Source organism: Nuphar pumila, chromosome 11 (assembly GCF_984573655.1).
Source record: "Nuphar pumila chromosome 11, dmNupPumi1.hap1.1, whole genome shotgun sequence".
Taxonomy (NCBI): domain Eukaryota; kingdom Viridiplantae; phylum Streptophyta; class Magnoliopsida; order Nymphaeales; family Nymphaeaceae; genus Nuphar; species Nuphar pumila.
This window is the reverse complement of record NC_143259.1, coordinates 107,405,881-107,422,297: the sequence shown is the minus strand read 5'-3', so window position 1 is coordinate 107,422,297 and position 16,417 is coordinate 107,405,881. Positions and strand designations below refer to the sequence as shown.

Below are 16,417 nucleotides of genomic sequence, written 5' to 3'. Positions count from 1 at the left end.
ATTTTATTGCATTACACAGGTACTATTGTTTTTATTGTTCATTAGTATTAATGCTTGTAGTAGAATATCATATGTTAGATTAGAGTTAATACTAACGTAGCATCTTTTGTTTTTTTTTGCAGCATGTTTCAAGTACTTAGGTTCAGCCGTTGTGTTACTTAGGTCAATGTTTTTAGTTTTCATTCAGCATCTCTTCCTTTTATTTAAGTTAGTGTGCCTTGTTTCAGCAGCAATTATTTGTTAACGTTAAAAGTGCATATAGCTAAGCTGATTCATGTTTATGCAATTTTTATATAGGTCAAGCTAGTATAGGTTAAGCTATTGAGTTTGAATATTTTCGTTGTGTTTGATGTTTAGTATTGATTGTATTAGATGTTGGTTGCTTTAGGTTAGTAAGTGCATTAGTTATTATTTCCTTAGATATTAACTGTCTTACTAGCTGTGCTTGACTTCATCCACAATTATTTGTTTTAGTTATTCATTTCAGTGGCTGCATTGAATTCATTAGGCTGATTACATTAATTAACATGATAGTTAGCTATTTCATTAGTTCATGTCATGTAATCATTTGTTTTAGTATTAGCCATTTGTTTTAGTATTAGCAATTTGTTTTAGTCGTTTTATTTTAGTAAGTGTCACATTTGATTTTTGAAAGTAGAGTAGTGTTTACTAGTTGTTCCATGATTAGTTAATCTCGTTCGTGTTCTAGATTAGCAATTGGTTATGCTATTTCATCTTGCAGTGGTTTGCTAGAGTAGTTCAGATCTGTTTGTAGTGTTTTTTTTTACTTAGAATTGTTTTACTTCTATTAGTGCTGCTGCGTTTGCTTGATTTCTGTTTTGCAGGGAAGCGTTGGATGTGCAAAGAGATCAATTTTTTTTGTGCCCTCAAGTGAGCCCTCAGAGGACCTTGAATCAAACCATACCAAAGTGTTTAACCTGGAAGGGACAGAAAGGGACCACCAAAGCCTTAAGCACTGAAGACTCCTGTTTTTCTCTTTAGACTAGGCTTTTATTTTATTTTATTCAATTCATTGGGTTGTAATAAAACCATTTATTTATTTTGTTTAAGCCCTCTGCTTAGGGCCGTACTCTCGTAGTTAATTATTTAATTAATTCTTTTTATTTTGGCAATAAAGAGTAGTTAGATTGTGTGTTTGAATACGAAGTATTTTCCGTTCCCTGAGATCGACCCGGACTCCACCACTTGTGCGAGCCGGTTTTTATATTTTTGGTGTCTGGCTTTCACTGGATTTTCATTAAAAATATTGTTTTAAAAAGGGTTTTCATAAAACTCACACCAACTTGCCTATAGGTTTTTCTATCAAGTAAGAAACAGTCAATCGTAAAGGTGCAATAAACAACCGTTTCTCAAAAGTTGAGGTAGTAAAACTATGTGTAGCTCTAGAGTCAAACAATACATGTGCTAGAATACCAAAAATAAGGAGTGTACCTTCAACCACTCCAGGGCTAGTAAGAGCTTCTTGAAGAACAATCACAAAAGCGCGACTTGATACCACGGGCTTCTGTTTTGGGGGTGCACTGCTTCTCCGATCAGGTTGCGGGCAGTCATTGGCATAGTGACCCATCTACCGATAGTTGAAGCACTTGACATTCCTTTGGTCATATTTGCCATAGTGCCTCTGGAGACCACAAGTCCTGCATGCGTTGTCCGACTGAGCCAGCTTCTAGATCTTTTGTCTTTTTACTTGTTGGCCTCCCACATTCTTGACTTGTTTACCCTGGTTCTGACCAGAGGTTTGACCTCCGTATTGTCTCTTGTACTTCCGCTAAAATCTTCCCTTATTTTAGAGGGCTCTGCCACATCGCTACCATTATGCTTGACCTTATCTTCATTCTTAGGCTTCTTGTTCTCCTGTGGCTTCTCTTTCGTTCTCAATTCCCAAAATTCGTACCTTGAGACGTAGTTCACAAGCCGACTGTATTTCTTTATCTGTTTTGGCACTACCAACCTCAGAATTTTGGGTCTCAAGCCCTTCTCAAATTGCCTGCATTTTTCTTTCTTATTCGTCGCCCATTTTTTATCTGAATCCAGAATTGTCTGATCGGATCTATACCCAATTTTGATCTAAATCCAGAATTGTTTGACTCGACCCAGACCCAGTTCTGATTCAGATCCAGAACTGATCTGAACTAGATTCATATTTGTTTTGGATCTAAAATAGTCAGTTCGAATCCAAACCCATGTCTCTCTGGATCCAGTTCTATTTGGATTTGTCCAGATTGATTGGATCAGACTAGATCCAGATTTGGAATGATCCAGATCGAACCAATATAGATCCGAGACCCAATCAGACCTAACCCAATCTGGTTTAAACCCGGACTGGTTCAGTCTCACCTGGTTTGACCCAAACCGGTTTGAGTCTGAACCAGTTCGACCAACCCTTTTTTTTTAATAACTATGGTTTGGTTTGGTTTGGTTTGGGTACAACCCAGACCAACCCGGTTCGATCTAGGTCGCACACAGACCGAACTGGCCCTCTTTTTTTTGGCTCGGTCTAGGCCGCACCTAGACCAACCCCTTTACCAAAAAAAAAACCCTAAAAGGGTAGGCGGAAGGGGCATCACCCCTTCTGTCTTCCCCTTCTTTTCAAACAGAGAGGGGCCGACTGCCGGAGCCGGCCCTCTCTATCCTTCTCTGTGGTAGAGGGGTCGTGCACTGGTGTCGGTCGGCCGCCCTTCTCTCTTATATATATATATATATATATATATATATATATATATATATATATATATATATATATATATATATATATATATATATATATATATATATATATATATATATCGCAACCCCCCCCTTTCTTCTCATTTTTTTTTTGTTTTTTGCAGTTTCGCCAGCAGCCATGGCTGCTGGCACCCTTTGCCTGTACCAGAAAGGAGAAAATGAAGAAGAAGAAGATGAAGGAGAGCCCTTACCTCGTTGTCGGCACTGGAATCCGGTAAGCGCTATTTTTTTTTTTATTTCTTTCTCTCCCTTGCTACCTGCCGCTCTCTCTCCTTCTTGCTCGGCTATGAGGGAAAAGAGGCACACCATGAGGGCTATTTATAGCCCCATGGTGGGATGAGGATAACCCTCACCTCCCCCCCGGTCGATCGTGGGGGGTTTGGTTTATCCTCATCCCCCACACTCTTCGCAGATGGGGGAAAGCAGTTCTTTGATTTTGGGGGAACTGTCTATCCCTCCCCCTCCATTTAAAAAAAAAAAAAATTTACGGTTATCCCCTCCCACGAAATCGGCGGAGGGGTTTACACATTCCTATGTGATAGGGTGACTTGTAAACAGGGGTGAACAACGATCCGAGCTGGAACTTCGAACCCAGCTCGAACTGGTTTGGTTAAGTAAACTAGCCGAGCCTGAACAAGCATAGGCTCATAAATAAGCCATCTGAGCTTGATCAATCTTTAAAACTTGATTAAGCTAGGTTGATGCAGTTGTATAATGGCAATTTTTACCATACGCATAACTTTTGTTGCGCAAAAACTCAAAAGCTGGCTTCACTTGGTTATGGGTCTGCCTAACCTCAGCTTGCCTTTAAAAAAAAATATCAGCAATATTTCAAAGTACCTAAAAAATATTGAGCATTTTCATCACTGTTTTAAACAGACAAAATATCGTGATATTTTTTAATATGTCGTGATATTGTTTAAATAAAAATATTGTGATTTTATCATGACATCTTTGTACCAACGACATCTCAAGGAAAAACATCCCATTTTCTTTTATTCTTTTAATTTTGTTCTTGTTTAAATATTCTCTCCACTATTTAGTTTTTTGTCAATACTTTGTTGATAAAAATGTAAGAAAAAAAACTTTCAATTTCCAATCACAAATTGGCTGCCATTATTGTGCTGTTCTAAACTTTTTTTTTACAAACCACTGTCAAAATAGATGCAAACTGGAGGTTAGAAGTGTACGTACCATGACCAAACTTAACCTACCATATGCAAAACCATACGCAGGTGTAGACGTGAATAGTATAATCTAGACCAAAGAAAAAATAATGAAATTTTTTTATATGTTTTACAGTGAAAAAAATACAGATATCTGACTAGAACTTGGGTTGAAACTTTATAAATTATACTCGATTCCATACAATAAGACATAAGACCAACCTGAATGCCCCAACGTAAATATTAAAAACTGTTCAACATGAATACTTAGCCTGATCTCTTTCATTATTACTGACCTCAAGCCCTATTGTGACAGGGAAAAGGGAGAACATGCCAAGCATCTACCTGCGATCATGTCTTTTTAGGTCTATCCTGGATGTACAATGGAATTAATCTGTATTTGGATCGGGTCATGCCGGACAGTTGAAAGAAATGAAAATATCAACTCCAATCTTTGGCATGGATATCCTTTCATACCCAAGAGAATGCTAAAGTCATTTTATAATCACAAATATCCAGGATTATTTCAGCTTATCACAATTTTTATTGGTACAAACTCATTGGATGGGAACAAAGTGAAAAAAAATCCAATTTATCGCCTATTTTCTATTTGTTGTATGTTAAATAATTTTGTTCATTTTTATTTTTTAATAAATGTAAACAAATACTTAAAATTGATTTTTTAATATTATTTTAATAGTTTTAACACCTGTCATGTTTTCATTGACTTGAAATATTTTTAAATTATTTTTTAGCCCATTCAGAACCATTCACTTGAGAACCGAAATCATTGGCCAAACGATTCAGGGCCGATACCGATACTAGGGATGGCAATGGACCGGGGAGGGGGACAGGGTCTCCACCCTGCCCCGTCTCAAGATTAGAACCTCCATCCCCGGATGGGGATGGATTTTAACCTCCACCCGTGCCTTCATCCCCGTTTCATGTCCTCCATCCTTGGTTCAAACGGGGATGAGGTGAGGCGGGGCCCCATTTTCCCCGTAGTCTATTGCCATCCTTTAGAAGGACTAGGGATGGGGCTGGGCGAGGCTAGGCAGGGATCGTGGCAGGGACGGGGCGCAGTGGGGAAAAGTGTAAGTTCATCTCTGCCTTCATCCCCAAACAGGGATGGATTTTAACCTTTGTCCCCGCCTCCATCCCCGTTTCATACCCTTCATCCCCGGTCCAAACGGGGCGAGGCAGAGCGGGCCCGGCTTTCCCCGGTCCACTGCCATCCCTAACCGATACTGACAACATTGGGCAGGACAAGTCTTCTTTCCCCAAAACAATAGAATAAAGAACAAGATGTATTTTAGCCAGAGGCACGTTCCCATTATACATTTATAAGAGTGAAAAGAGAGGCAGTTATATGCACAACCATGTTTATCACAAAAAGGGGAACTAAAAGCAGAAAACACAGATTGGTGCATTAACAGTTGATTAAGCAATTACTGAATTAGTTTTGAAAAGTTGAAGACTCGTCTAGCAATCAAATAATGAAATATCATGCCCTCCTAAAATGCACACAGTGGGACCAAGATTTTAACACCCACAAATAAATGTCCAAGATTCAATCCCTTAGGATCCAAGATCCAACGGTTTCATATCAAAAGACCACCAAAATGTAATATGAGTCTATCCTGTGTTGCTGCTGGCTGCTGCTACTCATAAAATACCGTTTTCACTCATCTGCCAAAGATTTCCCCCCTCTCTCTTTCTCTAAACAAGTAAACACAAGTCTCTCTCTCTCTCTCTCTCTCTCTCTCTCTCTCTCTAAATCTATAACAATTGAAAAGGGGAAGATTACAAGGGAGTTGAGCTTCTTGGTTCTGCAAATCTCTCTCTCTCTCTCTCAATGGATCTACAAGCAGAGGAGCTGGGGTACATCGGCCCCCTAACGATCCTAACCCAGGCCGTGGCCATCGCGCGCTCCTCCCCCAAGCACTTCTCCGCCATCACCCTCGTCCTCGTCTTCCCCCTCTCCTTCGCCATCCTCGCCCACTCCCTCATCACCCATCCCCTCGTCCGCCAGCTCCACCGCTACAACAACCCCTCCTCCTCCCTCCTCGCCGCCCTCCTTGTCTTCCAATCCCTCTACCTTCTCTTCCTCTTCTCCTTCTCCCTCCTCTCCACTGGAGCCGTCGTCTACAGCGTCGCCTGCATCTACACCTCCAAGTCCATCTCCTTCTCCGCCCTCCTCTCCGCCATCCCTCGCCTCCTCAAACCTCTCTTCCACACCTTCCTCTGGGTCTTCTTCTTCATGTTCCTCTACTACGCCGCATTCGTCCTCTCCATCCTCCTCGCCCTCATGTTCACATCCTCCGGCTCCGACGCCGACGACGATGACGGCGCCTCCCTCACCCTCGTCCTCGTCGTCTTCCTCCTCGGCGTCGTCTTCGGGTTCCTCCACATCTACATCTCCGCGATTTGGCACCTCGCCAGCGTCGTTTCCGTCCTCGAGGACGCCTACGGGCTGGCGGCCATGAGGAAGAGCAGGGAATTGTTGAGGGGGAAGATGGGTCTGGCGGGAATGCTGGTGTTCGTCTACCTGGTGGCTTGTGCGGCGATCGGGGCGGCGTTCGGCAACTTCGTCGTGCGCGGGAGAGGCGATTTGAGCTTCGGGGCGAAGTTTCTGGTGGGGTTTTTGCTTGTGGGCCTTCTTGTTCTGGTGAATTTGGTGGGGTTTCTGGTGCAGAGTGTGTTTTACTATGTGTGCAAGGCTTACCATCATCAGGGAATTGATAAATCTGCGTTGTATGACCATCTTGGGGGTTATCTTGGCGAGTATGTGCCCCTGAAGAGCAGCATTCAGATGGAGAGTTTGGAGTAGCAACCAACAACGGATGTTGTAATGGCACACCATTCCTGTTCTTTGTTTTATCTTCTGGTGGGTGGTGTTTGTGTAATTGTTCTTTCTGCCTTTTTGTTCTTTCCTTCTGTGCGCGAATTTGGAATGGATGATTAATGGTGTATGTTCTATAGATAATGCCGAATTTGTAATCGGTGATCAATGGTGTATGTCATGTTATCTATGATCTATTGAAAAGAACTAATTGGGATGGTTCTGAATGGGTGGGAAGGATTGTAGATTTTTAAACCTTTTCATTACATTGTTGAATAGCTTGTTTCATTTATTAGTTTTTATGCCATTCTTCTTTAAGCACCAGAGTGACTTCTTTCATTGATTCATATTGGACCACCATGAATAGATGCAGAATAAGACATAACAATAATGAAAATGCTGAGACAGATTTAAGAAATGGTATTGAGAGAAGTGTGTGTTGCACGTGCATTTTAATGCTTCAAATCACTAATAGAACAGCTCATTTTATGTAAAAGAATTGGTCTAAGTGAATTTACCAGATGCTGGATATACAACAATTCTTTTTCATCAATCTGACAGCAATTAAACTGGCTCAACAAGGAAGGCACAAAACTGATGCACATAATGCTTTTCACTTTATTCTTCACATGAGGGTCTGTAGTTCAATGAAGTATCATTTATTTTCTTTCATAGATAGTTTACTCTTGATTTTATTTGGTGATACTATGTTCTTGTGATATATCATTTACAATTTTGTCGCGAGTGCCATTAACAACCTTATACAATTATATGATCAATCTTTAAATGAAAGAAATAGAAAGAGATGAAGTTAATAACAAAGTGAAGGTGGGAATTCGACCAGAAAAGGATTTGAAAATGTAGCCAAAGGGGATTCCTGGGTCATCATCTTTCGCCCTCATTCCCATATTCTATTGCGATTGAGTTTTCTTTGATGCTACCTCCTTTCACTTGACAATCTCCCTAAACAACACCCCACCATGATGTTGTTTCTGCTGTTCCATCACTGCTACTAAATAATAACAACATCAACAATACTAATTGTCAGCTATCATTTATGTTTTAGCTTCAATTCTCTTGTCATATACCTTTGCAAAGATCTCTGTCACAAAGTTGTAATTATTCAACTGAATATAGAAGCATACATGCTTTTACGTGCATGAGTCCTGATGATCCTAGATGAAATTCCATTCTAAGAATTTTAAGATTCTCAACAAATACATTTATTTGATTCTTTTGGGTTAACCGTGGCTGCCCTTGCACTTCCTTTTCCCTTTTTATTTTTTGTTTTTCTCTTCATGAAAGATATTACTTCCATCACACACACACACGAACAAGAATTAAGAAAGGCCCACCATGCTCGTATCAATGCTGCCATAAATAGACATATTTTATTATATGCTGTGTCAGAGTATACCCAACTTTGCTCCAGTATGCTGTCTCATATGCCATTCTTACTGGAAAACTACACAATAATGTGTTCCACCTCCTTTTAGCCGTATCCATGGGACAATGTTATGTGGTGTATTTTATATGCTTTCATTTCTAGATTGTATTCTCAGTGGTGTTCTCCAATCAATATGTTTAAACTTTAAAGTGTACACTGTGACAGCATTCTCATGCTCTTTGCTCGGGAAGAAACGGTATTGTTCCAGTGGTATACATCATATCACACACCAGCACCTGTAACTATGTGATGTAGTATATCTGGTACCTTGAGTTTCTAATGTGTAATGCTGTTAGCCTTTACTTAATTATCATTTGGCAACTGTTAACAATTTTCAATGCTCTCTTTACTATGGAAGCAAAGTGAAAAACAGTTCTGACACAAGTTGGATCTTGGTATCGCTGATGATTCAGGTGATGCATTGATGTGCACGAAAAGGTCTACTTAGTCATGTTTCTATATGTCACTATTGCAATATTTGCAATAAATATTTCATAGCCTTTGTCATGTAAACAGAATGAATCCAGGTCAGTGGCCTGATTGTGGTTTGGTCTGACAGTTAGGATTCAGTTATGACTTTGTTGGGTGGTATATAACCAGATTCATGCCGAGTTAATGCCCTGCTGACGTGATCTATCTCTGTTTTAGAATTGGGTGTTAAATATGGTGGATAGTACTGTATTAAAATTTTGTATGCATATCATGTTAAATGTTTTGTGGCCTTGTTATACATGCTTGAACATACCGATAAAGTGTTATACATTAGAATGGTAAACTTAATGATGTTTAGATTAATACATAAAATTAATTAGAAATATATATTTTTAGTATTTCTGGTTTTTGAAAAGAGAAGGTTGGTTCTATCTTATTTGAAAAGGGTTGATAGTGGGGAGAGAAAGAGTGAGGGATATTCAAGGAAGCCACGATGAGCCTAGTTTGAGAAGGTTTTGGGTCCCATGGAGATTCATTGCAACCTGTCACATGGGTGCGGGTGCGGGGGTGCAGCAGAATATATATATATATATATATATATATATATATTGAGAGAGAGAGAGAGAGCAGGGTGGGGGGCTCGGCCCCTCCCCTGAAATAAGAGGGAGCAGGGAGGGGGGATCGGCCCCTCCCCTGCCGACCCAACAAGAGAGCGAGAGGGTACCTGCAACAAGGGAGAGGAGGAGGTGGCATCGGGCTCCCCTGCGAGATGTCGGGAGGAGAGGAGGCGAGGGAGAGAGCGGAGCCGCGCGGGAGAGGAGAGGATTAGGGAATTTTTTTTTTGCCCTAATCCTCTTTCGCAGCCGCTTTTGATCTGGCAACAGTTTTTTTTTTTACGTTAAAAAATTGGACGAAAATGACCCTGGGTGCGTTGGCCTCACCCAAGGTCATATTGACTGCATTGGGTGCCGCACCCGTGTTGCGTCGCGTCGATGCGGGTGCAGCACCTACTTTGCCGAGTCCATGTGACTTAGATTGCAACCTTGTATAGATTTTTCCTAGATCTTTATGACTTTTTAGGTCATGCTCTTTCCTCAATCTCAAGAATCAACCAATCTTGTTCCTCCCATTTCCTTCTCTCTCTCTATCTCTTTCTCGGTATTGTTCAGTTGAAATATCATTTTAGGCTTCTCTTGTGTCTGCAGAAAAGTATTTAAATTTATTTTTTGTTTCTTGATTTCTATTCATTTCTGCATAATAAATCTGTTGGTCCAAGTAATGGATTTCTTTTGTTCTGGTCAACTTTAGGGTACCCCATTCTCGCAGGTTACTGCATCTATCCAAGCGATCCACAAAAGACAAAAATCTCACTTTTGCTTTCTTCTACACCTATGGCTGGAAACCAGAGCCCTTGTTTTCTACTTAGTAGCAGTTCAAGTCTTGGCTGACTCGGCCAAGTTTTGTTAAGTTCCAAGTTATTCAATAATTTGACCCGGTGAATGGCCGAGTCAGGCTGGGTCGAGCCAAGTCAACTGAGTGGACTTGGTGAGTTTTCAAACAATTCAAGCAGGCCTGGAATGAGCTCCTTGAAAGATTGATGCAATTAAATGAATTTTTCTTCGACATCTCTGCACAATATATCCACATCTCATGTGCTAATAATTTGTTTGAAGTAATCAAATATATTGTTTTGCTGTAGTCTATGTATTTGTTTCATATATTTAACTTCTTTTGCATGAAGAATGGTCACTGCTATTTAGTGAAAAACAGTTGAATTTCTTCGCTTTCCAATATGTTCCTTGTTTTACTTCTGTTTGTCTCACCTTTAATCCACGAGTTTTTTCCGATTGCAGAAGCTTTACTAGGAAAAGTCTTGGTGATCTTATTTGGAATGGAGTTCATTAATTTATCAACGTGTCTGGGTTGCTAACGCAATGTCTACCAATGATTCATGGAAAATCAGCTGTTACAACCTTGATTTTCTGTGGGGATTCTCAGATCTTGCCTCCTTTAGGGGGCATTTGCTTGTCATGGAAGAGAGTGCCGCAGTACCTCTTCCGCGAACTCTCCTTCCGCTGAAAAGGAATCAGAACCCCCTCAACGGGAACCGTTTCTTCTGAAAAGGGGGTCCAGCGATGATTTCGTGCTCCCTTTCCTTGCAGACAGAATACCTGATGTTTGTTTTGCCACTTGTGGGCCCCACGGAAACGCATCTGATGGCGTGCGTTTCCAGCTTTCCATGACAAGCAAATGCTTCCTTGGTGTTCGATAGACCCTGCAGTAGTTTCCTTATCTGTATAAGATTCTCCTGCTGATTTTCTATTTACTGTAAATTTGAGCCGTTTGAGATGCAAATGAAACATATTTCTGTTTGCAGCGTTTGTTGCAACTTGATGATTGCAAACACTACCAAATCTTCTGATTCTCCTTCTGGAAAGGATTCCTGAAGTTTTTATTTGGAACCTGAGTTGTTTGATCCCAAAATATGAGTGACGAAAGTCACTTTTCCTCTATTTTATCAATATGTTGCTAATCTTAAGGATGAGGTTTTTAGTTTTATGAGAATATACCATCCCTCTTAGACCAAAGACTGACAGGCAATAGGTGTTTGGCATGCATTAGATCAGGATCCATCTTAGCAAAATTAAGGTGGTTTTGTGTTGACACGAATGGTTGATAAATCTATTCTAAGCAAAATAAATTGAAAACAGATGTGACCGTTTGAGATTTAATGTTAGCCTGTTCCATATAGTGTGCTTTGTCCCTCAGTTTACTGCAGTGATCTATGAACTTTGCCAAAGCTTCATATTTGTCTTGGGGGTTTACATGCAAGATCTGCCTAGATTTCTTATCTTGCAGGATTTGTTGCACTTGATGACTAGGTTTCCTGTATCTAGGGTTGCAAATGTGTAGGATCCAGTAAGAGGAATTTGCAAAATTTGGCTGTCCCAGATCCGAACCGATTCGCCTCCCCAGTGTATTTTGGGATCTGAAACCCGTCTTGTCTGCATCCCTACCTGTATCATATCTTGTCCAGCCCCTGCTTATACGACATGAACCCATAAAGACAAGGTTCTCAATTGTATTAGATAATGCTGCAGTCCTTGAAGACTTCCAAGTCTGTAGAAGATTAGTTGAGTTTCTTGATGGTTTTACTCCCAAACACTTCACTTTGGATACTCAGCTAAAGAGAAAGAGGCAAGATTCTGAGTTCGCTGCACATTATATAATATGTAGTAACTGATGGACTCACACGTTAGACTTGGCCGAGCCAGCTGAGTCTACAGCGAGGTCCCAAGTGGTGGTGTCTCTTGGGCTCAATCTGTGTTGACTTCGCGGAGTTTATGGAGGAATCTTGAGCCAATAAAACTATTGATCCATGTAATCTTTTAAATTGACCGTTGGTGCCAAATTAGAGTTGTCTTTTAGTTTTCAGATAGGAAAATAACCATATTGTATGAGTAATTTGATGTGATTCTTTAAAAAATCTTACAATTTTCAATATTCTCCTGATTTTCAAAATTGTAAATATCTGACATTGTTAGAATACTTATCCTTCACAACTGTGAATTTAAGCATTTTTTATAAAATTGTACTACCTGTTGGCTATCTCCGACACCCACTTAAATTCAGAATCACAAGTTTTTTTGTGCGCATTTAGACCTTACCAACTTGCATAAATTTATTTGTTAAATTTTGGTGAAACTAAAATTACAAATATCATAATCTTTTGCTTATAATAAAAAATGTTGCATAAAAATATTTGTGAAAAAACTCTCACAAATAACATACAATTTCACATATATTGTAAAATCACATAAATTTATATGTGAAACTCCACTTAAAGGGAACCAACAAAATCGCAAATAAGCTACTTACATGTTTGCAAAATTTTTCTTATAAGCAATTTTGCTTAATAGTTATGATTTTGTTGAATCATATATATACTCATTTTTGTTTTAGGGTTTCTTTTTCTTGTTTGTGTTTATAAAAAACTTTTACTTTTGCGGCAATTCTTGCATTTCGAGGAGGTCGCAACATCATCCTTGTGATCGACTTCCCTATCTATAGGTTTGAAATGCAAGTTTCATACAATATATAATTGTGTATTCCTATGCATATTTTCAAGGACGTTGCAGTATCATTCTTGTGATTGACTACCATTTAGAGTATTTATGGTTTTTTTATAGAAATATATATTGTTATAGATGATTTATGATTGTTTGCTTGTCTTTTAGTTAATATTTGTTGTTTTTGTGTTGGTGTAATGGGGCTAGGCTTCACTGTGCACAAGCATTAAAAGGGCTAAAGTACACTATCGTGGTTGTTGTGTGCAGTCAATGATGGTGTCTGAAAGGGCTAAAGTACACTATTGTATGTCTGATTACACTAATTGAAAATCTATAGTGGTCTTCAAAAATATTATCTTTAAAAAATTTGGGGCTTTGATGTCTCATAAAACCAAATATGCGGCTTTGAGCATCCGGTTAGCTATTCTCCAAAAAACCAAGAAATATGGATAGATATTAAGGAGGAAGATGATGCATTATCAATGTTATTTAGTGGTAATGTTTACTTGAAAGTATTCAAAGTTAATGAAGAAGTTAAACAAGGAGTAGTTGATCAATGGAATGATGTGAATCTCGTGGAGAATGTGCAGCTATCGATTTGAGTTATTTGTCGATTATCCAATTGTCTCAAACAGTGGACGATATTGATGTTATACATGATCAATAGATCAATGCAAAGGACATGAAACCATGTGGGTAAAGAAGTGTTAGTGATCTTCATCGCAATAATTTGAATGACATACAACCTTTTCAGGCATACAATAATGCTAGGTACAAGTAATTTTGATGTAATTTATTATTGAGATGTAGGTGTGATGATGAATGTGATATTTTAATGGTTAATCTTGAATGTTAAAAATACAGGAATGATGCATACATAAAAGCAAATGAAACGATTAATATAATGAATTTTGATGTAGTTGGTGCAACCAAAAAGTCAATTAGTGATAACAATAATTATGTTGGCAGTGAAAAATCAAATGATATCGATGATGGTGAGTATACCATGGTATTGGAGAATACAAACTCTTGGTTCTCGTTCAATGGGTTTTCATACAATAAAGAGTAATTAAAAATTATTGAAGCGAAGACATCTGATTTGTATGAGCAATTATGTAATGAAAGACTTAATGATTGTGAACAATTTCAATAGCTATCAACACACTCAAACGATCAAGACCATGCTTTGGGCAAAAAGTTTAATGATCTCCAGCACTGTCACGAGTTTTTTAAGGATCATGTAATTAGGAATAATTATAAAACAAAATTCTTAAGGAGTTCCAATAATAAAGTAATTGTTGTATGCACGAGAAAGAATGCTCATATGGCGATTGATTACTCCTAGAAGATCCATTGCACAAAGGTATGTTGAACAAGTTTCTTTCAAGTGAAGATGTATGATAGCAAGCATACATGTGGTGGATTACTAGGCAACCTTGTAGTGGAGAAAGTGTCTTCTAAGTGATTTACAAACGCGTACACGATAACCCAAAGATAACTTCAAGAGAAATCATAAATGACATCAGTCGCGAGGAAGGTGTGGAGGTTACTTAAAAACAAGCATGGTGTGAACAATAACACACTAAGGCTACATTATATAGTTCATTTAAATAGTCCTTCAAGATGCTTTCCGCCTATTTGGATCATCTGATAAATGTTAATCGATGATTGTTAGGGCATATTAAGATCGATCATAAAGATTAATTTAAGTACATGTTTTTATCCTTCTGGACAAGAATTGATGGGTTTTTTAAAGGATATCATCCAGTTCTTATGGTAGATGACATGTTCCTAAAAGAAAAATACGTGAGTATATTATTGTCAGCCCATAGTATTGATCCTTGTGGTGAGATGTTTTCAGTAGCATTTGCAGTTGTTGATAAGTTGTTCAAAGATTCATAGGCGTGTTTTTTAGAGGTATTAAAACATGAATTCATACACTTCGATGAGTTTAAAGAGAGAGGAGTATTAAGAGTTGTCTCATATAGGCATCAAGGTTTAAAGCATGTTGTCCCCTATATATGGCCTATATGAAAACTTTAATTCATGGATTTCCGCCATATGTGACAAGCCCTTAAATCCATTTATTGAAAAGCTTCATCTTATGCTAATGAAACTTTTTAAGAAAAAAAAGATTATGGGGCAGCATATGACAGGCATTGTGGTGTCGAAGGTCAAGAAAAATTAGAGAAATTGAAGAAAATGGCACAACAAATACGTGTGCAAGTAGTGCATTGCCTTCAATAACGTTACGAAGCTTGCGATCGATCTCACGGTTACAATGTTGATCTTCAGAGGTGCTTGTGCTCTTGTGAAGAGTGACAGGTAAGTTGAATTCCTTGCGAACATGTGATCAATGGCATTTTGTAGAGGATTACTGCGACAAGTGGTTCAAAGTTGAATCGTATTGCACTATATATAATCAATCTTCATTATTCTCGATGGCGGATAATGTCGCACACATCGCTCCACCTACTCTTATAGTTGTCTATCTAACCAAAATGGTTTGTAAAGCAGGGCAACCTAAGGTTAATAGACGGAGAACAAAACTGTAATGCCCCAAAATACCAACGTAAAATCCATGGATTTTAGAGAAATTTTTTTGGTAAGATTGTGCAAAGCGAAAAAAATTGGATAGGGGGAAATAGTTGAAAAACTTGATGTAAGACCCATAAAATTTTTGAAGAAAATTCAATGACACGATATATATATAAGCATTTCTAGAGTCCCATCGTTTCATTAAATTTTCTTCAAAAATTTTACGGGTCTTACAAAAACACATGGATGTTGTGTCATACATGTGCAGTGTATGTGGTGAGGTTAGCCACAACAGGTGGCACCACAAATAACAATATGTATGTATATATATATATATATATATATATATATATATATATATATATATATATATATATATATATATATATATATATATATATATATATATATATATATATATATATTCAATATTGTTTAATGAATTGCTTCTTTGTGTGCATATCCAATGTTTTTTAATTAATTGCTTCTTTATGTGTATATCTAGGTAGTTCGAGATGTATGTTCGTAAATGTTCTTACAAAAGAAAGGGATTCAAAGAGCCCTGAGTTTCGAAGAGCAAAGAATAACCAATTCAAGATGGGGTATAAGCAATATCATGAATCATGTGTGTGTATTTGATATTAATCGTACAATTTATTTTGTTGTTAAGAACTGGTTAATGAAGTATAGAAGAGAATACCTCAGAGCTGAAAGAGTATAAGTTTGGCAAAGAAACTGTAAGTATTAGTTTTGCATTTTAATTTGTTTATTTTTTTGTTACGTTTGCACATAATTTTGTTTGTTCTTTTATTACCATACTGGATTTACTATATAACATCTTGCAAAATTCGTAGAAAGAATCCAAGTAGCTCACAACGAGAACAGAGAAAGAGACAACTTGCCGAAGACCCTTTATCTTATCTTGTATTTCTCTGAGTTATAAAAGTGATGTTTATATTGTTTTACTACAGATTAATAAAAATTAATTGGTAAACCTTGTTTGTTCACAACAAATAGTTGCAACTAAAGGGCGGCGATGTGGGGCAACTGACTGCTTGAAGAGCAACGACTTGTCGTATCATTTCTTTGATGCTGCAAGGTATGTTTTTACCCAACTTTGCATACTTACAAGTAAATGTTTACATAATCTAGATTTATGTTGTAATTGGAGCAA

General features: G+C 38.2%; 1 protein-coding gene across 2 annotated transcripts; it reads left to right on the top strand.

Annotated features, from left to right (window-relative positions):
* Positions 1-5,661: 5,661 nt before the first annotated feature.
* LOC149822732 (uncharacterized) lies at positions 5,662-15,819 on the top strand. Of its 2 annotated transcripts, none has more exons than XM_089980023.1 (2): positions 5,662-6,801; positions 15,749-15,819. In XM_089980023.1, the coding sequence occupies exon 1, from the start codon at positions 5,770-5,772 to the stop codon at positions 6,742-6,744; it is 975 nt and encodes a 324-aa protein (XP_089836149.1). In that variant the 5' UTR covers positions 5,662-5,769; the 3' UTR covers positions 6,745-6,801; positions 15,749-15,819. The 2 variants fall into 2 exon arrangements, with proteins under 2 accessions (XP_089836149.1, XP_089836148.1); XM_089980022.1 differs by lacking the exon at positions 15,749-15,819 and adding an exon at positions 10,489-11,042.
* Positions 15,820-16,417: the final 598 nt, after the last annotated feature.

What these genes read in the sequence shown, in the direction of transcription:
- LOC149822732 (XM_089980023.1), top strand. Translation starts at nt 5,770, where the DNA reads ATGGATCTACAAGCAGAGGAGCTGGGGTACATCGGCCCCCTAACGATC.